Source organism: Protopterus annectens, chromosome 1.part2 (genome assembly GCF_019279795.1).
Source record: "Protopterus annectens isolate FY-2018-M chromosome 1.part2, PAN1.0, whole genome shotgun sequence".
NCBI lineage: Eukaryota > Metazoa > Chordata > Ceratodontiformes > Protopteridae > Protopterus > Protopterus annectens.
This window is the reverse complement of record NC_056727.1, coordinates 691,313,078-691,340,964: the sequence shown is the minus strand read 5'-3', so window position 1 is coordinate 691,340,964 and position 27,887 is coordinate 691,313,078. Positions and strand designations below refer to the sequence as shown.

Here is a 27,887-nt window from a genome sequence, read left to right as displayed (position 1 = left end):
TAATAGATAGGCAGACCTTTTGAGTCACATGTAGCAAAATGATTTTATTTTATTTTAATTTATTTATTTATTGACATTGTTAACTGGGAAAGTCCGCTGGGTTGGGAACCCATTTTCAGTGGAGGCCTGGGGAGAAAAGCTCCACAATTAACAGCAAAAATATAAACAAATGACAATTTTTAAATAGCAAAAGTTAGAAGAGTATAAAATTAAAACATATATAGGCAATATAAAACTTATCAGTATGAATCAGAACTTATACAAACTTAGATAGTTGGTGGTGTAGTACAAAAACTTGAGTTGTTTATTTTGGCAAATAAATAAAAAATAAATAATTTTATGATTTAATATTTTACAGGAAGAGTTTTCTGCATTTTCTGCTTTATTCAGATCACAAAGCATTTATGTTACAGAACCAGAAAGTATGTGCACAGACCAGGTTTTATGTTTAGAGTGATTAGATCAACGTTTTTATTTGAGCAGGCAACAACAGTAACAAATAACAGAACTTTCACACATTCATTAGTTGGCTGGCAAACAATATGCATGGCAGCACAGTAAGGCCTGTAGAAATAACGGGATCCCATGAGCACAATCAAGATAATCTAGTGGCAACCAGACATCCCTTATTGTTAACATTTACTTTGTAACAGTACGGCTATACAGTACACATCTTTAAGACACAAAAGACAGGAACTGTTCATAAAATAAGCCTCACTTAAAATATAAACCTTGTCAGTCCATATATTTTCTGGTTGTAAGGCTAACGAAATCCACAATATAAATGCTTTGCGGTCTTGATAATGGTTTAAATGCAGAAATATTTTTTCAATAAAATAATTTTAGCATAATGAGAAAAAAAAATTCAACATTTAATTCAGCCTGTACCTCAGGAAATATACTCCATTGCCTCTAAGGACTGAGCTGCAAGAAAAGGGCACACAGCAGCACGTGAATTCAGTTTCATTAGCAATGTACTTCTAGAAATGTGATCCTAGAGAAAAAATATCTGCAGCGGATAGACATCTCAGTGAAACATTTCTGCTAATATAGATAAGCTTGCTTCCTTTGCCATAGTTAAAACGCGCTAAGTATAACCCAGTCAATGACATTTCAGACTGTGCAAAATTCATCACCATCATGTTTTTCCACTTTTGCTTTGACAAACTTTTTTTTTCATAGATAACAATGAAATAAATATAGACATACCGGTCCTGTGGGAAGATGAGAAGTTGCTCAGAGTTGTATAGTTCCTGCAGAACATTGGAAAGGAACTGTCCCCACCATCGTTCTCCACCACACAACTGGACAAGGAGAAGGCCTGCGTGAAGTCTTATTTTTGGGGTCCCACTAATACACAAGTGCTTGAACAGTTCTTCACAGGCCTGTGCATGAAATGTGCTTTGTAAAACGGACGGTACACAATGGCCTGTAAAGGAGACAATTGATACCAGTTTTTAATGTACAGTAAACAAAACATTTCTGCAGTTTTGCTGAACTTTTAAGTTCAAAAAGATCCAGTCATTTAAACTTTCAGATTTCCCCCATTTACCTTTAGGTAAGTTTTATTTTCAGCAATCATAAACATAATGACAGTATGCACTACTGGTTTTGTACTTTAACACTTTTGTTTTTTAAAATAAAGCATGATGTAAAGCAGTGATCTCCAGCATTGCAAGCTTTATTTTCCTCAAGCCACTATTCACCTTTTATCTCAAATTGCTTCATCTGTTACATAAATAAATTCTGTGCATTCAAAATGTTGTGTCTTTCTGCTTTTCCCGGTTAGGGGTCGCCACAGCGGAACTCCGGTCTGCTAATGATTGGCAGTTGAATTTTTACATGCTGAGTTGCCAGCCCTGACGCACAACCTTCATCGAAGGTACGCCCTTTCACGCATGTCTCCACGCAGAAGACGCTCTAGCTGAGAGTCGAACCGGACAGCGCCTTACTGTGAGGCGACAATGCTACTGGAGCACCACCACTGCGGGTTCTGTACATTCAAAATACTGTTTGTAAATAAGCAATTGCATTTCTCTAGCTGCACTACAAATATTTGCCTACTCAAAATATTTGTTGTAAACTGCATTTTATGGTCTCTTTCTATCTGTATTATAAACAGTTTGCTTTTCTAACTAGTGGGCATCTTTGAACATTTGATATACTAAACTGTTACCCTTACAGGCAAAGGTCATGGCTGAAAAGGGTACTGTGACCCAGCCACCAACACAGTTATCAAATGTCAATACATAAACAAACAATTAAATTAGATATTTATATCCAAGAGGGTTATTGCCTTTTTGATCGAACATTTGTTGGTCGAACCTTCAGAACACTGAACCGGCTTTTATTCTCTTTGCTGGTGTTTGTGGGGACTGGGAGTGTGCTCTTCCCCAACGTAGTGCTACTTTGGAGTTGGCATATATAAGTTGTATGGGGGTGTGAAGCAAGCTTGAATGCCTGCCATACAGCCATCTGCGCATATGTACCATCTCAACAAACCCAAACAAAAGGCCTTCAACAGCAGACAAATGCTGGGGTTTCCTCTCCAAATATCCCCAGACTGGTACACTTCTGAAATCTCTTTACTTCCTGTACTCTCTCCAAACCAGCTATGCCAAAGGAGGGTGGTTATGATATGGAGGATGGATATTTTACTACAAAATATCCATCCTCCATATCATAACCACCCTCCTTTGGCATAGCTGGTTTGGAGAGAGTACAGGAAGTAAAGAGATTTCAGAAGTGTACCAGTCTGGGGATATTTGGAGAGGAATCAACATTTTCATTTGTAAAAGAAAGTTCATCTTCCACAACAGCAGGACACAGCCTCAAGTACACCCTTCCTTAACTGAAATTCCCCAGGGATCATCCTCTTCCCAGGATAACAGTGGACCCAAAACAAGGCCTGGTCATGGGAATCACATCTAGCTTACCAGTGCCTTGCAGGGTGTTAACAGCTGACCCACTTGTCTGCAACACAACTATTGCCCACACTGTGTTCCAGAAAGTATAGTTGTGTAAGTAAATTACCATAACAATAGATCCTCAAATAGATCACTGCTGTAGTAGAGTACAGCTATATATGGGACATATCCAAGGACTGGGTGTCCTGCTAATATACAAAAGCTTCCTGGTACCTTTCAGGCACACTTTACATCCGAGGAAGCATGTGAACATGCTTGTATAGCAGCAGCCATTTGGGTACAAAATTTCAGAGCTTCCTTGCTTTTCATTAAAAAGGGAGGCAGTTGTAATATGTAACCAATAGGACCTTGGTCCAACTTTAAATACTTATGTGCTAGTAGAAAAAGGGACAGAGACAAGGGGACCCCACCCTGGTCAACAGATAAAGGATTAAGTAATAAGACCTAAAAAGAAGCAATAAAAGAATACAATGAAAAAAGAAGGATGGTGAGACGACTGTAGTACTGCAACAGTGTCTATTCGAACATCTACTGTCATGGTACGTTTGCGCAGACAACTGTACTATGCTCATCATTAGATCACTATTACAATATCATATAACTATTTGGGACAACTGCCAAAGACTCTATAGCCAGGAAGGAGGAGGAATGGTCAAAGTTCAGGAGCACCTGCAGAACAGACTTTGCCAATCCTGCTCTTGTCCTGAAGAATGTCAGCCCTGTAATGTTTAGTAAAGGTGTTTACAGATTACCAACTTGCTGCTTCTAGATTCCACCCTTTCCAAAATGCAGAAGTAGTACTTGGAGCTCTACTACAGTCAACTTTGATCTTCTGAGGGACAGAAACTGGACAGATGGAATGGGATAATCATTTTGAAATGGAATGTTTTGACACTGGTTGTCCTTTTTCTTTAAATCAAAAGAAATTAAGAGCTGATCAGAGGCTCAAATATCTTTTGTCCTGTCAACGTATTATCCAAATTAAATGTGGACTTACAGGATTCTTTCTCCTCATTTCTTGATTCAGGAAAGAACACAGGGAGATGAACAGATTGATTTAAAGTGAATTTGGAGACCATGTTAAGCACGAAAGAAGGGATAAATCCTTAATTTTACTTTGTCCCCATGAAATATAAGAAAGGGCTAAATCACCATGAGACACTAAGTCACCACACTGACTTCAGCTAGATGAGTGTCTAAGAGAAACTTTTTTTTTTATGTTACGAACTTCAAAACTGCTTGCTTACTGTTCAAAAGGTGGGAAATGCCAGTTTTTCATACAACAAAGTTGAGATCCCAAGGAGGAGCCACGTTTTCAATGTGGATGGATCTGCAAAACTCCTTTCAAAAACAGTTACACCTGGCAGGGGGAAGAATCTAAAGGCAAAGAAAAACAAACAGCCAAAAATAATGGAGTTTGAAAATCGATGCAATTGCTTAGTCCACACTGAATTGAGAAACAATTTAATTTTTTCATGTACAGTCTGTCAACTGGAATTATCAGTATGGTGGAAGCCATATATCCTAGAATCATGAGATACTCATTTGTAGTTGCCATAGTTTGAGTGGGAAACTCTAGGAAAAAAGAATGCAACCTTTTGTGAGGGGGAAGATAAGAGAACATGAGGGATGTGTCCAGAAGGCATCCTAGAAAAGTCGGTCTTGTCAGAAGAAAAGAGAACTCTTCTCTTGATTGAGATGAGATGAAAAAAAGAAGTTATGTACTCACCATAATGTTCCATGTGAGTTGTTTATCTCGCCTTCATTCTCACTGATGGGTTCGGAGCCGATCCCCAGCTCAGACTCGGCCAAATGCAAAAGCTCGAAGTCTTGAACCAGCTCGTGGCCTACTTCCTATCCCATAATGCACTTGTGCTTCCCTCAGATCTTGTTTGCAGCCAACTATACTAATAGGTAAATACCCCGGTAAGAAGACACAAGCATACTGTAGATAAGGACTAAATATCACCAAGATTTTTCTCAACTTCCTGGTCCTCAAGAAATTTTTGGTAGGGGGATTGGTGGGTGGGAAGTAAGAATGAAGGCAAGATGAACAACTCACATGGAACGTTTTAGTAAGTACATAACTTCTTTATGTGAAGTTGTTCTATCTCGCCTTCATTCTCACTGATGGGTTAGTGTCCCAAGCACCATCTTTCCTGGGTGGCTAACAGAAGTATATTCCTCAAAACCGTGGAACCAAAAGAGGCCCTGTCCCTGGAGGCACTATCCAATTTGTAATGAGTGATAAAAGTATGAGGTGTAGACCATGTGCCTGCTGCACAAATGGAATCTAGGGCTAGCTTAGCCAGAAAGGCTGAAGATGTGGAAACAGACCTATTTGAGTGGGCCTTTACTTTATGATCTAGCGGCATGTGCACAGAGCTATATGTAAAGGAAATGCAATCTGATAACCATTTTGACAACGTGGTTTTTACCACAGGATTACCCTTCTTTGAATCTGAAAAGGAAACAAAGAGCTGTTCTGATTTTCTAATGTCCTTAAGTCCTGTCTAAATAGAATTGAAGTTGCCTATGGACATCAAGTTTGTGCAACATATGTTCCATCTTATTAGTATATTTGGGGAAAAAACAGGCAATTCTATAGTCTGGTTGAGGTTAGTCTCTGAACAAACCCTGGGTAAAAATGACGGATTTGTCCTCAGCGACACTCTGTCATTGTGAAAAATCAAGTATGGGGGGTTTAATGCACAATGCATGTAATTCTGAAACCCTTCGAGCAGAAGTAATAGCTACTAGAAAAATGGTCTTCCATGATAAGTATTTTAGGTCGCAAGATGAGGCTGGTTCAAAAGGGGGTAAGATGATTTGAGAAAGAACAAAATTTAGGTTTCATGGTGTAGTTGGGGATCTAATAGGTGGTCTGAAATGGATAGTACCTTTAAGAAAGGCTTTAGAAAGTCTATGGGACAAGATAAAAGCTCCCTGATCGCCAATATGAAAATTAGAAATTGCTGCCAATTGAACCCTAATGGTTGCTGCAGCTGCCGCCTCATTAAAAAGCTTGGTCAGAAACTCTAAAATGGATGCAACTGAAGCCAAATATAGACCAGCATTGTTCTGGGATGCCCATATGGAAACTCTTCTCCATTTACTAAGGTATAACTTCCTGGTAGATGAATAATGAGAAGATGTTAGGATGTTCTGAGCTGCAGGCGTAAGATTCTGGAACCTGGCTATTCTTGGAATTGGAGCAGCCAAGCTGTCAATCTGAGTGTATGAAGTGCAGGATGAAGAGTCCCTGATGAATGAATCAGAAGATCTGGAACTGGGTCCAGGATCCATGGTTCTTCCAGTGGATGAGGCTGAAGGAAGGGGAATCAAATCTGACGAGGCCAATAAGGGGCTATTAGAATGATGGTCCTTCCCAGAATCTTAGCTTTCTGTAAAAATCTGGGTATCAGAGGGAACGGGGGGAAAGCATAAAGGAGACCCGGGGGCCAATTGTGTACGAGCGTGTCTCTTGGGGTATCCCCCGGAGTGGGGATTAGGGCAAAGCAGTGGCTGCATTTCATGCTTGTAGGAGTTGCAAAGAGGTCACAGCAAGGCTGGCCCTATCTCCGGAATATCCTTTCCGCTACTTCTTCTTTCAGGAACCACTCATGAGGCAATAAAATTCCTCTGCTCAATTTGTCTGCTATCACACTGGATCCCCCTTGAATGTGTGTTGCTATCAGAAAGCACTGGGTGGATGTTGCCCACTGCCATACCCTCAAGGCCTCTTGACATAGGGGGTAGAATCTAGTTCCTCCTTGTTTGTTTATGTACCAGACCACCGACATGTTGTCTTGTCTGCATTGCAATAGTCCCTAGAGAAAGAAAGTGTTGAAAGGACTGCAACGATCATAGTACTGCTCTCATCTCTAGGACATTGACATGCAGATGAGACTCGTGTTTCTCCCATGTGCCTTGGGCTGTCCTTCCCTGAAAATGCCCCCCCCACACCCTATCAGGGAGGTGTCCGTGGTCACAGTGCCAATTGGAGTGGGTAGAACAAAAGGGCGACCCTACTGTTGCTTGAGGAGAAGTCAGCCACCAGCAAAGATCCTTCTTGCATGAATTTGTCATTATAATCGGGTCTGACATTGGAAGTTCTTGAAAGGACAACTGTGTGAACAGGAGCCACTGCAGTATACGCATATGCATTCGACTGAAAGGAATGGCAATGACTGCTGCCGCCATTGTCCCTAATATTTTGAGCACTGTAGAAGCTGGGGCTTTTTGTTTTGAGATGAAGTTCAGGACTTGTCAAAGGGCCCAAACTTCTTCTGTTGGAAACTTTACAGTCATAGAGACAGTGTTGAGATCTGCTCCTATAAAAATGGTACATCTGGATGGTGATAAGGCAGATTTTTCTGAGTTTATGGTAATGCCCAATTGACTGCAAAGATTTAAGGTTGTATCCCTGCTTGTATGAGTTGATGCTTGCTGGTGGCGGTGAGGAGCCAGTTGTCCAGATATGGAAATACCTGGAATCCTAAGCACCTCAGGTGAGCCGTGACTACTGCCATGCATTTGGTGAACCACTCTGGAGGCTGAAGTGAGACCAAAGGGCAGTGCTCGAAACTGATAATGACTAGCTCCCAGATGAAAGCGCAGACGATCCCTGGATGGTCTGGCCATTTTTATGTAGTAGCACGCATCCTGAAGATCTATTGAGCACATCCAATTGTCTTTCCCTAAAAAGGGAAGTACAGACTGTAGTGTGACCATCGGAACTTTGTTTTTTGACAGATTTGTTCAATTTGTTGAGATCCAAAATGGGTCTCCAGTCCCCTGTTTTCTTTGGAACTAAAAAGAACCTTGAGTAAGTTCCAGATCTTCTCTGGTCTTCTGGGACTGGTTGGATGACTATTTTTTTTTTTTTTTTTTTAAGCAACCTTGCAATTTCTATGGTTGCTTGTTTCCTGTGATTGGATGGAACGTCCGGGAGTTTACTCACAAGGGGTGGAGGGGTGGCAAAAGGAACTGAATATCCTCTGGATATGACGCTTTGTAGCCAACGGTCTTTTGTTACTTTTAGCCAGGTGTCTGGGTACAAAGATAAGCATCCCCCGACTGCCTCCAGAGATGGACAGATGGGCCTCCTTTTAGGAGCATTGACAGGGCTTTCCAAAGAACTGATCTCTTTCACCCTGATTCTGTGGGCCCCCCCTCTGGCGCATGGATGGCATCTTCCATTATTACCCCCTCCTCTGTCTCTAGAAGTGGTTTCACCACGTGTGTCAAAGAAAGCTCCTTGGGATTTATGGAACCACATATTCCTACTTTTCTGACCTTTAGGTCTGGTAGGGGTGGAAAAACGGATTCTTACAGCAGACAGAGTCTTCCCATCTTGCTCACACCTGGTAAGCATTTCCTTCACTTTCGGTCCAAAGAGGGATGAACCATCAAAGGGGGTGTCAACAAAGGATGACTTATAGGGCTCCACAAAGAAACATAAGTGCATCCAAGAGTGTCTCCTAAGAGCAATTCCTGTACCCACTGCCCTGCTCGTTCCATCAGCTGCGTACAAAATCAGACGCATGGAAGAGTTTATAAGGGAATTTAGAGTAGAAGCTGAGAGGTTACCCTATCGGAGACCCCCACAGCTACTGCACCCTGTAGAATATCACCCAACTCCTTAAGGAAATCTCTGTATAGTCTAGTAAAATGTCTAAGATAGTTCAGGGATCGAAGAGCAAAGGCCGCTGAACTAAACATGCGTTTTCCGTATCTGTCCATGATCCTAGAATAAATGGAAAACCACAACCAACTGTCAAAAAAACACACAAAACCAAGGCTGCAGCTCATAGAACTAATGCAACACAGTATTGTTGAAACCAGCAGTAAATGTTGAATATTTGCACCAAATAATACAGTCCAAGTGATAAAATTTCCGTTTTTATTCCATAGAGTTTAGCGCTTTCATTCCTAGTAGAAATTCATCAGAACTCAATTAAAAAAAAAAGCACATCCACATTAATACAATCTTAAAACCAATTAAAAAAATCACATGTCCATTCCTACCAATGGTATCACTTGAACTTGAAATTTAACTGCTTTAATTTTAGAACTGGAAGTAAAGATACAGAGTCATTCAGACCTGGGAAAAATGTTGCATTTAACACTATTTGCCAGTTCAATTCAGCCATGTCCAAATGCTCATCAGCCACACTCCCTTGCAAATCTTTAACAACTCCCTCCACTACCATAAACTTAAAAGTGTAGGTGGAATTTTTACTGATGTGTCTATACAGTGCATTACTCAACTTAAAATTTTTAATGTCAGCACTATGTTCATACATGTGATCGCGCAGCCTTCTCATAGTTTTTCCTATGTAAAAACTTGTACATTGGTTGCACAATGCCAAACAAACAATGTTTTTTGTGTCACAGATAATTTTCCCTTTACATAATAGGTGACATTCCTCACAGTAAAATGATCACTAGTCATAATGCTTGAACACTGTTAACATGCTCTACATTTTCCTGTTCTATTGATTTGTGTACTAATACAGCTATTATAGTGCCTAAATTCCAATTGCTGTTTTAAAGATATGGTTACTGAGGGACAGATTTCTATCAATGAATACAGGTACATGTTAAACGATAAACCAATGATAGCACAAATATTTGGAATACCGAAAACGCATTCAGACATCAATAACCCTCCATTTAGGCCCATTGTTGATGGAGGGAGGTCAAAGACAAGTTCAATAGCTAGATTTTTGGACTTAAATCTAAAAAAGGGAGTTGGTCAAATCAAACAGATATGCAGAGATTCATGGGATTTTTTGAGAAAGATAAGTGAGACAGCTTTTAATCCAGATGGCATATTTGTTACTATTGATGTCAAAAACGTATTTTCTGCGACTCCCCATAGGGATGGTTTGGATTTTTTTGAACAACAATTGAACAAAATATTTAAAATGACAAGTTATAGAACAGCTGCAATGGTCGATCTGATGGAACTGGTCCTTAAACATAATTACATACATTTTGAAGGCCAGTTGTATAGGCAGGTTATGGGGGTGGCAATAGTGGCAGCCTGCGCCCCCATGTTTTCCAATTATGTTATGGTCAAGTGGGAAGATAGATACATCCTGAATAGCCCCTTTGTTCCAAGTTGGGATATGTATATTAGGTTTTTGGATATCCTCCTTCTATGGAATGATACTATGGAAAGATTGAAGTAATTTCTTACTTATTTGGATAACACGGCGGATTTCTTGTCCTTTTCATCACATTTTAGTAGTGAATATATATACTACTTAGTGCATTATCTAAGGACAAAATTGAGGGGAAGTTTGTGTCCCAACATTTATAGGAAACCTACATTTTCTAACACCTATTTGCACTACACCAGCTGGCATCCTATGCACCAAAAGAAGGCTGTTGTTAAGGGCCGCTAGTGAGGGTGGCACGCGTGGTATCGAACATTGACAATTTTTTGATTGAATGTGATAAGAGTTATGCCCATGTTTTTGAAGAGAGGATACCCAATGGTGTTTTTAGAAGAAATCAAGGGTGAGGTGATTAGAAAAAGACAAAATGGCGTATTTTTACCACTATTGGGAAATGGTGGTTTAACAATGGTGGCCACAAACAGTGAACGGAAGGTTAATAACAATATGAAGAGTATCATTTCCACTTAAAGTTCGGACAGTAGGGCTATTAAAAATACAACTGAAACAAATTGGTATATTTTTTGCAAGTGACACGGATGTTTACAGTAAGTTAACAGATATTATGGGTATTAACCAACATTCGTATACAGAAAGGGGGTGTCTTTAAAACAGCAAATGGAATTTAGGCACTATAACAGCTCTATTAGTTTGCAAATCAATGGAACTAGAAAATGTGGAGCATGTTCACAATGTTCAAGCATTGTGACTAGTGATCATTTTACTGTGAGGAATGTCACCTATTATGTAAAGGGAAAATTTAACTGTGACACAAAAAACATTGTTTATTTGGTATCGTGCAACCAATGTACAAGTTTTTACATAGGAAAAACTATGAGAAGGCTGCGCAATCGCATGTATGATCACAGTGCTGACATTAAAAATTGTAAGTTGAGTAATGCACTGTATTGACACATCAGTAAAAATTCCACCCACACTTTTAAATTTATGGTAGTGGAGAGAGTTGTTAAAGATTCGCAAGGGAGGGTGGTTGATGAGCATTTGGACATGGCTGAATTGAAGTGGCAAATAGTATTAAATGCAACTGTTTTTCCAGGTCTGAAAGACTCTGTATCTTTATTTCCAGTTTTAAAATTAAAGCAATTACATTTCAAATGAAGTTCAAGTGATACTATTGGCAGGAATGGACATGTGATTTTTTTTAATTGGTTTTAAGATTGTATTAATGTGGATGTGTTGTTTTTTTTTAATTGAGTTCTGATGAAGTTCTACTAGGAATGAAAGCGCTAAACTCTGTGGAATAAAAACGGAAATTTTGTCACTTGGACTATCTTTTTTTGGTGAAAATATTCAACATTTACTGCTGGTTTCAACAATACTGTGTTGCATTAGTAGTTCTATGAGCTGCTGCCTTGGTTTTGTGTGTTTCATGATCCTAGAATCCTTATTAGGAGGGTGAACAAATGTAGAGGTCTCTGACAACTCCTTTTTGGTGGCTGCAACCACCATAGCATCAACGTGTACTCCTTTGGTAAGGAAAGCCTTGTCATGGGGTGACGTTATGAATTTGTTAGGCCTCCAAGGGACAGGTTCCATGGTATCCGGGGACTCCCACGTATTTCAAGAAACAAGATCCATCAGTTCATCAAAAGGCAGAGTCACCCAAGAGGTGGAGGGCTGAGACTCGAAAGCCTTCAGGATCACTGACTCATCATCAGCAGGGTTAATGGGCTTCCAGCCACCCCTCTGTTTCAATATTTCCAAGATATCACCCAAGGAGATCTCTTCAGAGGGGGACCCTTCTGACTCATCTAAGTCAGTATCCGATATGATGGATTCCTGTGGGGAGTCCAGATGTTTCCTCTTGCAAAGTCTCTTCCTAGGAACCTCCTCAGTAAGAGCTTCTGGGGAGGTCCTGGAAGAGCACAGCTCACCCAATGGGGTGACCTGAGGCTCTGGGTCTCTATGCTTTTGAGGAATCAGTGAAGCAGAGGCAGACACAGGAGCTTTAGGGGATGAGGTTGCTGGTACCGATGATGCGGCTGCCCGAGGGGACAATGCTCTCCTCATGGCATCGAAGGCCCCCCCGGCTCTGATCTGAAGAGACCTCTGGATCGCTAGAAACAGGCAGTCTCAGCAGCTCCAAAGCAGTGGGCTCCGAGCCCGAGGTAGGTGCCGAACTCACCCAAGCCGAGGCCCCAAGAGGTAAAGTCAGAACTGGCAGATGGGTACGACTATCCTCTATGGACCCGACCGGCGAGTGTTGGCTCCTAGACTCTAAGGTCGGCACCGAAGAAGTCAGAGTAGTCGGAACCGACAGGGCCGAGAGGGGTGTCAGCTCCAGCGGTTCCACAATCATCAGCTCTGAACACTCCGGCTCCTAAACCTCGGGTCGAATGGGAGGAGGAACAGTCGTCATGGGCTGGGTCCTAGTCAGTTCTGAAGCCTCAAGGGTCGGCCCCGACAAAATTTTTCCTAATGCCGGTGTCTGCAGAAGCCTCTGCACTACTCAATCCACATCCTTATCAGATAGTCTTGAGGATCAGGAAGAAGCTATAGAAAAAGCCACTGATTGAAGGATTGGAGACTTTAAAGTAGGATATACCGGCTCCAATATCGGGGACCGTCTCCTACGAACAACCACCTCCGGTTCCGAAAGCAATGGAGCCGAGGTGGCAGTCTGACTCAGTTTAGAGGTTGATGAACCCTTTTTTGGCTCCAACCCAGAAGATGAGTTGGAAGACAAAGTCTTGGAGGATTTTAAAGGCTTGTCTGGTTTGTCCTTATCTAAAGATTCCTGGAAAGAGGACTTCAATAATTCGCTAGCTATTAGCTTGCTCCTACGTTCGTGAAGAACACGAGAGCTAAATGAATGACAGATGGCACAGTTCTCCTGTAGGTGGACCTCACCTAAACAATAAATACATTCTTTGTGACCATCTGTTATCGACATTTTTTTGTCCACATTTAGGACACTTTTTAAATCCAGATTTAGCTTTCTCTTGCTGAGACATGGCAGAAACTATCAATTACTAACTGTAACTGGATCACAATGCAACTGTTAAACAAAGGCAAGAACACACTATATGCCTAACTATAAGGGAAACACACAGTAATATATATATATATATATATATATATATATATATATATATATATATATATAAAAGATAGCCCTAATTAAAAAAAATAAATGAATAAAAACAGGGCTCTAACTTCTACAATATTTATAACTACAACACACACAGTATGAAAAGAACTACTGCCCTAAAAACCCGGGCTTAAGCTTAACTCACTCTAGGGTAGGGAGAAATCACTACTTAAACAACCCTCTAACTTAAATGAGTTGTAGAAAAAAAATGGCCACTAACAACTAGCAGAAAACACAAACACTAAGTTTTAAAACTAAATAAGTAAGTAATGTGAGGAAGAAAACTATCCAACTACTAGAAACTAACTACTAAGCTAAACTATCAATTTTTATATAAAATATCAAACTTATACTGGCCAGAGCTGTCGAAGATCTCCCAATCTGTTGGAGCTGCAAACAAGATCTGAGGGAAGCACCAGTGCATCATGGGATAGAGAATAGGCCACGAGCTGGTTGAAGACCTCAAGCCTTTGCATTTGGCCGAGTCGGAGCTGGGGTCGGCTCCGAGCCCATCGGTGAGAATGAAGGCGAGATAGAACAACTTCATATCATAGGTTTTGAAACAGATTCACGACAAAAAGAAGTGAATGAGTCTGTAAAAATAAGACTAATGTCTAAGTAGGAAAATATGTGGATTCCTTACTGTCAGCAATAAGCAATCAATGGAGCTAGAGATTTTGTGAATATCATTAGAGCTGTGGAAAGCACAATAGATAAAAGAAGAGAAATGAAAATGTAAACCACATACAAAAAATCTTAAATAAGGTTTTGAAGTTTTAGTGAAGAGGAATAATGACAGATGTCTTTCAGATACAGTCACCAAAAAGCAAAGTGGAGGGATTAGGAGGAAGAGAGTCTGGAGGGTGAGCATTTTGAATTTTTGGAATTTTACGAAGAGACTGAGAAGAGAAAGATCCAACATAGATCTCCAGGTCCCCTCCTTTTTGGGTGTTAAAAGTATTCCAAATACATGATTTTGTCCTGCTGAGATTTTTGAACTTGTTACAGGATGGGAGGAAACAGATCTGTTTGACTTTGTGGGTGTGGAGGAACTCTTAGGCAGTTCCAATGCCTCCCTGTGTCTGTTCTTAACTGTTTATATTACTTGTGAATCTGAAGTTATTTGATTTAAAAACGGGGAAAGAAACAAAAATTGTTGGCAAGACTGAGTGGATAAACAGGGTGGGAGAGGAGAGACTGAGAAGACAGTTGTGCGTTTTTGGTGGTATGGGATGGAAATGAGGCTCCACTTTCTTTTTTCTTTGCATCTAACTGCCACTTTTCCTTATATCATTGTTTGCTAGCTTTTTGCTGAGACTGCTTCTTCCTAAAAAAGGCCCTGGACTGAAGGGATGTTTTCTATTGTATTTTGGTATGGAAGAATGGAAAATCTGCTTAACCACTTTAATCGTTTTTTCTCATTCATTCAAGCATTTTAAAATCCCAGCTGTGGACCCCTCCTCCAAAAAAGAAACTGCTTTGTCCAAGGGAGTACTGAAGACTTTGCCTTAACATCTTTGGAGAGATTCTGCAATCTCTGCCAAGCTTACCTGCACATAACAGAACTCGTGGCAGCTGACTGAAAAAACTGCAGCACATGCTCATTTAAGGATGTGTTGGGTAGCTTGCAACACCGAAGAAATCATGTTGGGAATAGATGATTTCCCTTCAGAAGACTGCAGAAAAGCAACAGCCTTACTCATATCTGCAGATGTTGAAAGCATAAAATTAGTCGTACAAGTCTGAGGCTAATGTAGCGGATGCATATACCCCCCACACACCTTTCAAAAGTTCTCCCCATCCTTATCTAATGATACTGGGTTAGTAACAGATAATTGTTTGGAATTAGAGCTTTTGACAGAAAAAGCAGGCTCTGCAAGTAGGTTATGGAAAATGAGTTGCGAGTCTGAGATACTTTACAAAGCTTATCAGGCTTTTTGGAAGAAGATGGCCAACTATCGAGAGATGTACATGCAACATTGAAAGGCATACTCCAGTGCACCAATGACAGGAGGAATGGCCAAAGGTTTTGCGGTATCCATCTGAAGGAGCTCATAGTACTTCTGTGCATCTTATCTCTCTCTTCTCGCCGCAAAAGCCTTTCATTCTAGCAATTGTGTCAGGAAAGGATATCTCCCCTACAGGAGAATGTGAGGAATATTCTTCTTGGTCTCTAAATCCATAAAACTAGGAGTGGATACCTAGGAGGCGTAGTCTAGACCCTTCTCTTCCATCTCTAAGGAATCACTATCTGTGAAGGAGCAGGAGAAGACTAATGGGGAAGACACTTGGCAAAACTGAACTTTAGCTGAAGAGACAGGAGAACTGTGCTCGTCTTTTGAGTCTTCTTTTTTGCAGCCTCTAATGTAGCAGACCTCAAGTATCTGAAAACTACACTTCCATTACCAAGCCCACTACTTTTTCCCTAACAATTGTGTAATTACAGCCAGTCCTTCCTACAAAGTAAGTTTGGGTAGAGTTCTGCCTTGTCGACCATAGCTGTATGTCCAAGTCTTTGAAGATGTGCCAGTCTCCCGATCTTTAGCAGCATCCTTGGAAAGACACAGAAGGGGTCAGGAGTATCTGACAGACAGTCTGAGGACTCAGACAGGGCCACAGTGGAATCATCCATCATAGTCTGGTAAAGACAGGCCAAAAGTGGAACTGCTTCAGAATCCTCTTTTATAGGCTTATTTCTGTGGAATTTAAAGGAGGGCCATCCAAGGAAGTCAAGCCGGACTACAGAGATGAAGGGTAAGGGTCTTGAGCCACTGATTCACAAGGAAAATATAACAGCTTTTAAACCGAATTAGGATTGTCTTTGGGGTAAATGACAAGCAAGTCTGGCAGGAGCAGACATTGTTGGGCTCTCCTACACAAAACAAAGGCTGTGTAGGAATCTCTACAGGGTAATTGATAACTGCAGACACTTAACCTTTTCTTCTAGACACTGAAAATCCCTTCAAAGCTTTATTCAAAAAAAGGAAGGAAAATCCAATAGGTGTATTCGTCTTGGTCAGCCCTTGCCCTTTCAACATATAATCTTAACTGGTTGTTCATAACCATACTGTGGAGGAAATGTTTCTTCTAGTTAAACTATCCTGGAAGAAAAACAGATGAATGGACTGGATATGGGTTGTCTCTGTGGCCACTTTAGGTATGAAAAGAAAGACTGGTTCACAAGTGACCTCATCTTTATAAAAAATCAGGTATGGAAGATAGCAGAATGAAGATTTTCAGTCCATATATTTCTAGTTAATCACTGTATATTAATCAGATCAGACAATAGTAGTAGAAGTAGCGAACGTAAACTCGTCAAGTCAAAAAGTAATAATAGAAAATATATAATTCTACAGCATTACTAAGTATTCGAAAGTAATCCAAGCAAGGCAGGCAGTCTGTTTCCAGTCGAAAATCCTTTATTACGTACTGTGTACTTAAATAAAGGATTTTCGACTGGAAACAGACTGCCTACTACTTGGATTACTCTAGTAATGCTGTACAATATATTTTCTGTGTACTTTTGACTTGACGTCTACTACTATTGTCTGATCTGATTAATATACAGTGATTAACTAGAAATATATGGACTGAAAATCTTCCACACAGAGAAGTTTCTTATACTGTTTTGTTTTTAGACCCACTACACTTTTGTGGGTTGTTTTGAGACTTCAGGGATACCACGGAGATTACTTGTTTTTTGAAGATAGCAGAATGCACACATCCTAGAAATACGTCTGGCATTTGTAATCAACTATAAACTATGCTTTTCAACTCAAGTTCTTCTGTTTGGTTGAAGCTACTGGCTCATGCAGGGATAATATCAGCTTCTGTTATCAAATCCCAATGGGGAAGAGAATCCTTCTATGAAGATCAGAATAATCCGAATAATGCCAAGGAGGAAGAGTGTTAATTCTTCATAGAGATCAGACAGAACTACAATATGCACCTTAGCAGATGAACAGCCCAGCATGAAGCTGAAAATTTGGGAGGGAGAGACAGAGAGAATCTATAACAAATGGGAACATGGCTGAAAGGGGACCTAGTCCTCCAACAATGGCTCATACAGAAAAACAAGTCTAGCAGTATGCAGATGTCTTGTAGCTATTCTACTTCAAAAAATAAATGATTATCTGATCTAGTGAAGTGAAGAAGGAAGGGTAACTGGTGGCAAGCAGAACTAAATAAGCCCAGGAACAAGACTGAGACCGTGAATATATAGATGAGGTTTGTAGGTGGCATAATCTCAGGGACTTCTCCAGCAGCTGCCTCATCTGTCAAGGCTCAAATGGAGAATGACTTTCACTTTGTGGAGTTTGATTTTCTAGATGAACCTCTATCAGAGGAAGTGTGTGTGTGTGTGTGTGTGTGTGTGTGTGTGTGTGTGTGTGTGTGTGTGTGTGAGTGAGTGAGTGAGTGAGTGAAGGATTCCAGGTAGCCACTTCTTGATCAGAACATCCCTGAAGCATACCCTCCATGTGCGTAATGAAAGAAAAATATCCGTCAAACTTTGTGGTTGTTAGGATGCAAAAAAATTCTCAACAAGGTTTGGCCGCCATGCAGTGCAGTTCCAAAGTCACTGAAGAACTGCTGATAGTGCACCAGGACACAGCGGCTCACTATCAAGTAGTGAAATTACCTCTCATGGAATGTAGCTGGCCACCAGAAACTGATTAGTCTGCATGTCTAACTCCCTTACTCTCAAAGCTTCTCAGCACAGTGAGTGTAAGCGCATCCCTCTTTGTTTACTGATCTACAAATCTCTGCCTGAGAGGGTGGAAATCACAGCATGAGGAAGCAAGTCCTGGAAGACTAACCGCATAATGAAAACTGACCTCATCTCTAGAATGTTGATGTGAAGATTTGATTCAGAAGTCAATAGATATCTTGACTGGCTGCCCATTATAATGCTCCACCCTCATCCTAGTGCAAATGTGAATCTAGCGACTTAGGCTATCAGTGTGGATAACAAAGCGATTTCCCATGAAATGCCTATATACTGTACATCCATCACTGAAGGTGCTGTATTGGAGGACCTGGATATTTTGAGTTGGTGGGACAAAGGCTCTAAATTCTGAGACTAATGAACCCCAACTGTCCAATGTAGTACCTTCAAGTGAAGTCTGGCATGGACCATCACTGGAATGGCTTCTGTCAGTCCTAAAGCCTTCAGGTATAGTTGAGTGGAAATCCTACTGGAATCCATACTCATGCAAACTTTAGAATGTCCAAACAGTACAGTGGTGAACATGCCTGGCAATGAGTGGTGTCTAGATCGTAGATAATGAATGCAAGCAGCTGAGACATAAGGTTCAGTGTAATTCCTAGACAGTACAAATTCTAATTACAAACTTCTCCAACCCACTTGTTACACTTTCCTTAGTCAAATCTGACTTTCTTGCTTTGACATTCGCTGTGAAGTCCTGCTCTGTAACCCTTGATAACTCCTTTATTACTTCTATACCAATTACTTATTACTATTTACTGATCTTACTGACAGTTACAAATGGCATGGCTCCCCAGCAACACTTACGTAAGGCAGTGTCAGAAACAGCTACGTCCTGGGCTCCTTCTACTTGGTATCTACTTTGTTGGCATGACAAATGCTACTACTGGTCTACAGCCAACCATAACTGCCCCTAGTTTGCAGTCTTCAGCAAATATCAAATCCTATTCCTATACTCGAATTCCCCAGCAAGGACTAGGACATACAAATGCCTTTTGTGTTAAACATGGCCTTACACTCAATGCCAGAAATTCAATACAGTTTCCTTTGTTAAATCTAGCAGCATTGCTTCTTAACATACATATAATGTTCCACTTAAATCTGACAGTCATGAGGGACTTGGGGTACCTCTATTAATAACAGACTCTACTTTGACCACCATGTTTCTGCACAACTTCTTAAAGCCCCTCTTTATTCCCTCCTTATTAGGTCCATCATTCAATATAATGCCCCACTGCCAAGTGACTCACTAAGCATTTGAACTAACGCAAAGGATTTCCAAAAAAATCTCTAGTCTCAGTACTCTTAGCTGCACTGCCAGATTAAAAATCTTGGCCTTTCTTTCTGTCATACGGTCTCCTGAAGGCTGACATCTGCTTAGTCTCCCATGCTATAGATGACCCATTCGTTAAACTCCTTCACCTAAACAGGACCAGTGGTACAGCAAACAGCACAGTATTTCCATAGCACCCTTTAAAACAAGTTTGGATAACTAGATGGATGACTGCAAATATAATTTATGAGGAACATTATTAATCTCCCATCAGTACTGACTGATGTGGCTGAGCATTTCAAAGGTCTCCTGCTCCACACATTAGTAAGAACTTATGAACCTAGAACCTAGTGACAAAGCCTAAACTGGTGAGGCTAAGAGCTAGTCATGCAGCTATAAGAATGTCTTTACTCCTTGCAGTCTGGTAGGCTGTTACCATAGGCATATACTTGTTAAATATCCTGGGGGCTAAGGTGCACTTTCCGTGCTTCTTCAAGACCAGTATGAAAAGCAGACCATCTTTGACAATGATGTTCTTGAGAAAGGAGGTTTCAGAGACCGTTTTCTGTTTGCCCTTTTGCACAACATCATGTTGGAAGGTTGAGGGCTTAAGCAGCAGGCTAGTTGTTCAGGCAGAGAGAGTGAAAGCACTCTGGGTTGAACTCACAATGGCAAAAAGAACCACTGCAAGAATGCTGCCCAGGCTGATGCAGACAGTGACTTTGAAAACTACAAGGATACCAACAGACTTGATGCCAATCACTCCAGGGTCTAGTAAGTTGAGACCAGCAATGTAATGGATAGGGATGGTGTTGACATCAGCACTGACAATACAGGTGTCAAAAGGACTAATGTTGAGGAAATCAGACACCATGCCATAAAGCAGCAAAATTAACACCATTACATGGTGTCAGCACTGACCCTAGTTTTGGAACTAACACCATCAAGGACATGGTCGGCATCCTCGTGGCAATGCCCTACTGTAAAACCTGTGTTACAACTGAAAGAACAGCTGAAGACCTAGGCTGTGGAGAGAAAACTAAACATTTCTCTTGCCTCATGAGATGGCGAGGGGAAGGAGCACTGGAATGCTGGGCCTGAGCTGACAGTGCAGGTTCTGCCAAACTGTCACAACTATAAGCAGGGGAGATGAAGATTTAGGCATAACTGGCCTCCAGCTTAAAGGAGCAAGAGAAGTATCCCTTTCCAAATACATCACTACAACTAAGAGTAAATGTAATGGTATCCAAAACAACATCTGAAATGTCAAAAGAAATCTTTTGGGCTGTCTCCTCTCTCTTTTGTACTAAGAAAAGAGAGACCAAGCTATCAGCAGGAACAAAGATAAGTTTCCCTTTTTCAAGATGGGAGGGAAGTCTTGATACTGAGGATTTGTTTAAGTAAGCATGTCTTCTTAACACTGGCCACATAGCTCTTGCCCTGCAAAATGTGACCACAACATTACATCCACACAATGGAGTACATAGCAACAAGAGAACTTAGGTTGCACAAGTCAAATACTCTCCATTTCAGTCCCTTGTCATTTATTCTCTTGCCCTTCTCCTTTAGCTGGTTCAGGGAAAAATGTCCTTACTATAACGTTCCATCTGTGTTGTTGATCTTCATTCGTTCATTACTGATGGGTATCGGTTTCGTCGCTGGAACTCAGTCGGCCGTTATAACAAGCTCGTGTCAGCCAAAAAAACTCTTGCGCTAAGCTTACCCATAGTGCCCCTCTCTTTATCACCTCAGATCGAGTTTGCCCATAAGAAAGAAAGTGGAGGCTTTATCTGAGCGAATTCCCTGTCATGGAAGCTGGACTAAATTCGAACCTCCAGGAGTCTTTCGGAGGGGGGAAGGAGGGTGGGATATAATGAACAAATGAAGATCCACAACACAGATGGAACGTTATGGTAAGAACATAACCTCTTTATGTGATGATGTTAATCTTCATTCATTCATTACTAATGGGACAGAGTCCCTAGCTACTTTTATGTCCTGGCAGGCCCTACGGAAGGATATTCTTGAGCACCATTGAACCAAAGGTTGCTCTCCCCCTGGAGACCAAATCCAATTTGTAATGAGTGATAAAAGGTGTGAGGAGTAGCTCACGTTGCTGCTGCACAAATGTCATCCATGGAAGCCCTTGAATGAAAAGCAACAGACGTCGCAACTGATCTGGTTGTATATGCTTTGACCTTAGTTGGTATAAGAACTTTATTTTGTTGATAGGTAAAACAAATGCAAACTTTCAACCATTTAGATAAACTTTTGAAACAGATTTCCCCAATCTTGGTCCTGAGAAAGATACAAATAATTGGTCAGACTGTCATAGTGATTTAGTCCTGTTCAAGTAGAATCGTAATTGTCTATGGACATCGAGCAAATGCAGGCAATATTCTCCTTTATTAGAAAAATTGGGAAAGAAGACTGACAGGTCAATAGTTTTTTTAACAGTCAAATCCGACATGACTTTGGGTAAGGAGGAGGGATTACTCCAGAGTGATACTCTGTCTTTATGAAAAACCATGTAAGGACGTTTTATGCACAAGACTTGTAGTTCAGATATTTGTCTTGCTGAGGTAATAGCTACCATGAACAGAGTTTTCAGGATAAAAATGTTATATCGCAAGTGGCAGCAGTCTCGAAAGGAGAACGAGTCAAAGATTTTAGAACTAATGTCAAATTCCAATGTTCAATTGGCTCTTTGAAGGGTGGTCTAATGTACGTGATACCTTTTAAAAATGTTTTACAAAGACAGTGAGAAATCAAGGACAAGTCCTGGAAGCCATTGTGCAAGTCGGAGATGGCCGCCAAGTGTACTCGAATGGTGGAAGCTGCCACTCCCGAGTGGAGGATATTTGATAAACAGTCTAAGACAGAACTAACCGTAGCTGAAAAGGGTTCCCAGTCCTTTCTCTCAAGACCAAATTATGAACCTTTTCCACTTGCTGAGATAGAGTTTTCTAGTGGATGGTTTATGGGAAGCCAAAAGAATGTTACGTACAGGGGAGGATAAATTATTCTGCCTGGCGATTACTGGAAGTGGAGAAGCCAAGCGGTCAGCTTAAGACTTGATATGTTTGGATGAATCAACCCTTGCAGGTGTGACAAATTCCAGAGTTGGATCCAAAATCCAAGGTTGGTGTACTAGGTGAGGCCAAAGGAAGGGAAACCAAACTTGTCGGGGCCAATAGGGCGCAATGAGGATTACTATGCTTCTCAACTGAAGAGCTTTCTTTAGAAATTGCGGGATCAGGGGAAGAGGAGGGAAAGTATAAAGAAGTCCATGGGCCAATCGTGCAGTAGACCATCCCTCGGGGACTCCCCCTGAGGGGGAATTAGGGCAAAGTAGCTGCTGCATTTGTGGTTTGAAGGGGAAACAAATAGATTGCAGCAAGACTGGCCCCAGCGACTGAAGATATTCGTCTCTATGACAGGGTTGAAAGACTACTCATGAGGTAGGAGAATGCATCTGCTCAGCTTGTTTGCAATTCTGCTGGAATCCCCGGGAATGTGCATTGCTATCAGAAAGCAGTTGGAAGATATCACCCACTGCCAAATTCTCAAGGCTTCCCGACACAGCAGGTAGAATATGTCTCCCCCTTGTTTGTTGAATACCAAACTACAGACATGTTGTCCAACTGAACAGCAATTGTCCTTGATGGGAGGACAGATTGGAATGTTTGCAACACTAGAAGCACTGCCTTCAGTTCTAGAACATTAATAAGTAGGTTGGCCTCCAAAGGGGACCAAGTGCCTTGGACGGTCTTTCCTTGGGAATGCGCCCCCCCACCCCATGAGGGATGCATCCATGGTCACTATGGCCTTGGGCTGAGAGGGGGAGAAAGGGCGACTCCATGGGTCTTTTTCTGGCTTCATCCACCAAGTTACATCTTGCATGCATCTATTTGTTATGCGGATCTGAAAGGACATAGGATGAGTCAAAGGGGACCACTGGGAGTCATTACTGGGTACATTGCGGGTCCTGCGAAGAGCACTGACAACAAAGAGTGAAACAATACTTATTTCATGAACTTTTATCGTACTTTGACTTAGGTCCATTCATAGGTTGGTACTAGGCTATTGGCCCTAGGGCCTATACAAGCCTAGCCATAACAATTCCCTGGCTATTTCTTCCCACACTATTTACTTCCTGGACCCCTGTCTAGCAGGGTGACTGACGTGATCCCCGGGGTGATTCCCATCATGGTATTAGAAACCCAAAGGAAATGGAGAAATAAAAAAGGGAGACACCACTGTGTTGCTAAAAGTCACTGTAGGAGTCTCGTGTGTAGTCTTGCTAGGGGAACTATAGTAATCGATGCTGACATTGATCCTAATAGCTGGAAGGACTTCCCGAGCTGAAACCTTGTCCTGAGAGAGTATCACCTGGAGTTGAGACCTTAGTCTTTGTAACCTGCGAAGTGGAAGGGAGACTAGGCAAGACTGAGTATCGAATGTTGCTCCTATGAATTCCAGATTTTCAGTGGGAGTCAAGTTGAATTTTTCTTCGTTTATTGAGATCCCCAAGGATTTTGCTAGCTTTAGGGTGTAATGTAAGGCTGTAACCAGTAGATGCTTGGTAGGGGTGGTAAGGAGCCAATCGTCTAAATATGAAAACACCCGGAATCCATGCGGTCTCAAGTGAGCTGTCACCGCTGTCATACATTTGGTGAACACTCTGGGGGAAGTAGAGAGACCAAAGGGCAGTGCTTGCAATTAGTAATGATTGGCTCCCAGCTGGAAGCAGAGGAGTCATCTGGAGAGTTTGCCCATTTTTATGTGGTAATACGCATCTTGAAGATATATTGAGCACATCCAATTGTCTTTCTCCAGAAACGGAAGGATAGACTGAACACTGACAATCCAGAATTTTGTGACGAATTTGTTTAGGATGCTGAGTTCCAAAATTCACCTCCAGTCCCCTGTCTTTTTTGGCACTAAAAAGAACGTTGAGTAAAATCTGGATTCTATCTGATCTGGTGGGACTGTTTGGATGACTCTTTTTTTTGGAGCAGCTTTTGAATTTCTTGTGCTGCTATGTCCCTCTGACTGGGTGGAACATCAAGTATTTGCCTTTGCAGCCTCAGGTAAAGATCGATGGGGATGTGATAACCTCTGATAATTATCGTCTGCACCCAATAATCTGTCATTATGGACTGTCAGGCAAGGCGGTGCAGAGAAAAATGTCCCGCAACTGCTTCCAGAGGTAAGCAATCGGGCCGCTCTTCAGGAGCACTGATAAGGCTGTCCAGAGAAAGATTCTCTGGATCCCTGATTATGTAGACCCCCTCTGCCTCTGGAAGGGCATCTTCCTGATGAGTTCCCCCTCTGCCCCAGGAGGAAAAAGTACAGTTGTGTACACTTACCATAAAAGAAGATGTTTAGAGTGTATTCACTGTTGCAGTCATCACATTTGGGTTATCTGCTTGCAGTAGCCCTCAATCGGCCTGATTATCAAAGTCTTGGGTCCTGTGTCGGTTGCTGTCTCATCTTCTGTGACGTCAGGTAGTCAGGGGTATAAAGCATGCAGCCAACGCCATTACATCAGTTTTTCTTGACCCAGATGTCAGGTGCCCCCCTAATGGGAAGCAATTAAATATATATATATATATATATATATATATACACATATACATATATACATATATACATACACACACACACACAAGGTTACACCTCCAACAAAAAAGCAAATACACCAAAAAGATTTTAAGCATAGCAAAGGTATAGCCAAAAGAATTCAGGGGGCTGGAGGGAGGGTAACCAGGACTGTAACAGTGAATACACTCGAACATCTACATTTATGAAAAGTGTACACAACTGTACTATGTTCTTAGTGTTTCACTGCTGCAGTCATCACATTTGGGTAGATTCCCAAAGCTAAGGATGGGAGGAGGCATTTAGATCGCATTAGGACCAGCTATAAGGCCCTGCAAGACTGCAGTGGCAAAGCCAGCTCCGGATTTACAGGACATTGGTAAATGGTAATGCCTGGTGAAAGTATGTACAGAACTCCAGGTAGCAGCTTCTAGGATGTCCCTGGTAGGTACACCTCTGAGAAAGGCTGTAGAGGTAGATGCAGCCCTGGTTGAATGGGGTCTAATCCCCTGTGAGATAGGTTTTCCATGGTGCTTATAGCAGAAATGAATGCAATGGCCTATCCATTTAGAAATGGTTTGCTTTGAAATAGCCTTCCCCTCTGCCCCTGCAGCAAATGCCACCAGCAGTTGTTCAGATTTCCTTTGAGGTTTAGTCCTGTCCAAGTAAAACCTAAGTTGTCTGTGCACATCTAAGGAGTGCAGTATCCTTTCCCCTTTGTTCTGTGGATTAGAAAAGAAGGTTGGCAAATGAATGGACTGATTAAGAGCCACGCTGGATACCATCTTGGGAATGAAGGAGGGATTGTTCCTGAGGGACACCCTGTCCGCATCCAAGATGATGAAAGGCTCCACTGCCATAAGGGGCTGTAGTTCAGATACCCTTCTTGCTGAAGTAATTGCTAAAAGGAAGGCTGTTTTGCAAGAAAGAAATTTTAACTCAGCACTTGCAGCTGGCTCAAAAGGAGGAAAAGTGAGTTTTTTCCAATACAAAGTTAAGGTCCCAGGCTGGAGTTGGGGCTCTCCTGGGTGGTCTTAAGTTTTTGGCCCTTCTGAGGAACTGCTTGAGCAGTGGATGAGAGAAGAGGGATGGTTCTGTGTTGTAATGAGCTGAAATGGCTGAGGCATGAATTTTGATGGAGGAAAAAGAAAAGCCCTTGTGAAGCATCTCAGTTAAGTATTGAAGAATCTGAGGTAAACTGGGCGTGGCTGTGCCCATCCCTTGAGTTTGGTTCCAGGCACAGAATCTTTTCCATTTTTCAGCATAAGGTTTTCTAGAACTCGGCCACCTTGCCTCCAAGATGACATCCAACACTTGTTTACTGAGAATCAGGGTGTTCTAGAAAGGGACTGAATTGTTGTCAAAAAAAGGGATCTGCCGACAAGAAGCATCAGGTGCAAGGTAATATTTCACCCTTCGGGACCTCGGTCAAAGGATCAGCAAGTTGTGTGTGTGTGTGTGTGTGTGTGTGTGTGGGGGGGGGGGAGTAGTGACCTGAACTGGAGAAACTTTTTTTTTGGTGCCGAGAGGGGCGTCAGTACTGTAGCAGAGGTTGGTACTGCAGAGTTGAAGTCTTGGAACAGTTCTGTAATTATGAGCGGCACCATAGAAGGTGTTTGAAGCCCTGGTGCTGAGGACAGTATTGTAGAAGGGGTTTGAAGCCCCAGTGCCAAGATTGCACAAGTCAATTCAGGATGTTTAGCCTTTGGTTCCGTGGTGGACTTAACAGGTTTAGACTCACTGGTATGTGGAGAGGAAGGTACAGATAAACTCCTCTTCTTATGATCCTTTTTAGGAAGGGGTGAACCCTCTGTCTCAGACACAGCCTCTGAGAAAGTAGTTTTTAGGAGACCTTTCAGTATCAGCTTATTTTTTCTCTCCGTCAAAGTATGGGCACTGAAGCGATTACATAAGTTGCATGGGGGTTGAACTTCCAGGTGCAGAACCCTAAGACAATAAACACAGGACAAATGTCCATCAGAATTCAGCATTTGCCTCCCACACTGATCGCATTGCTTAAAGTCTGTTGTCTCCTTCTTGTCAATCATTTTCATCAAAATGGAAAAGCAAAAATACACACACAACCATACATACATACACACACACACACACACACACACACACACACACACACACACACACACACACACACACACACACACACACACACACACACACAAACACACAAACACACCCCCACACAAGAAAGGAAGGACTGAATCATTATTATTTTTTTTTTACCAACAATGGTAATTAAGAAATACCTGATAAGTAAGGAGAAAGAGAGAAAACAGACCAGGGGAGGAGGGAAATACCAGTAATGGTATTAAAAATTACCTCAGAGGTAAGGGAGACCTGTACCAGCAATGGTACAAAGAATACCAAAACTTGGAAAAGAAACAGAAAGAAGTCACTCAAACAGGTAACAAGGATAAGCAGGCTCTAAACAACTACTATTAAAGACAGAAAAATCCTAAAGGTAGAGAAAAATTATGCGAGTTTAAATATAAATTGTAAGTCACTTAGCTTGAGAGCTGGCCTGACTTGTCTTGATACTCTACGCGAAAAACGAGATCTGTGGTGATAGAGAGGGGTACTATGGGTAAGCTTAGCTCAAGAGTTTTTTGGCTGGCGCAAGCTTGTTATAACGGTCAACTCAGTTCAGTGGATGGAACAGATACCATTAGTAATGATTGAATGAAGATTAACAACATCAGATCATGCCATTTCAGCATGTGGGTGTAGTAGAAATGCAGATGACCTTCCAAAATCTGTCATGAATTTTTCACTTCTCGTCACTAGGAACTTTACTTCTGGTAGGAGCTGCAGTAGATCCCTTACTGGAATCCATGCACACCAAAGACAGGGCCACCAAAAGGTTCTTACAACATTAACTGTGGAGTCCAGTCAATGAAAAAGCAGCCAGGCTTCCTAGGAGCAGGGGAATGGGAATACAACACCAAAGATGCATTAGCAAAACCATCTTCCAGGGATTCCATGACTGGAATAATAACTAATGGCTTGGCTTGAGGGAGGAAGAGAGGCTGTGTGTGTACCT

At 41.6% G+C, this 27,887-nt stretch overlaps 1 protein-coding gene across 8 annotated transcripts in view; it reads right to left on the bottom strand.

Moving 5' to 3' along the window:
- BIRC6 (baculoviral IAP repeat containing 6) overlaps positions 1 to 27,887 on the bottom strand; it is a 4,524,268-nt gene that overhangs the window by 2,409,725 nt on the left and 2,086,656 nt on the right. For all 8 annotated transcript variants that reach the window (XM_044058419.1, XM_044058463.1, XM_044058448.1 and 5 more), the window contains exon 30: positions 1,210 to 1,429. In XM_044058419.1, coding sequence (XP_043914354.1) covers positions 1,210 to 1,429 — 220 coding nt within the window. The remainder of the gene's footprint in view (positions 1 to 1,209; positions 1,430 to 27,887) is intronic.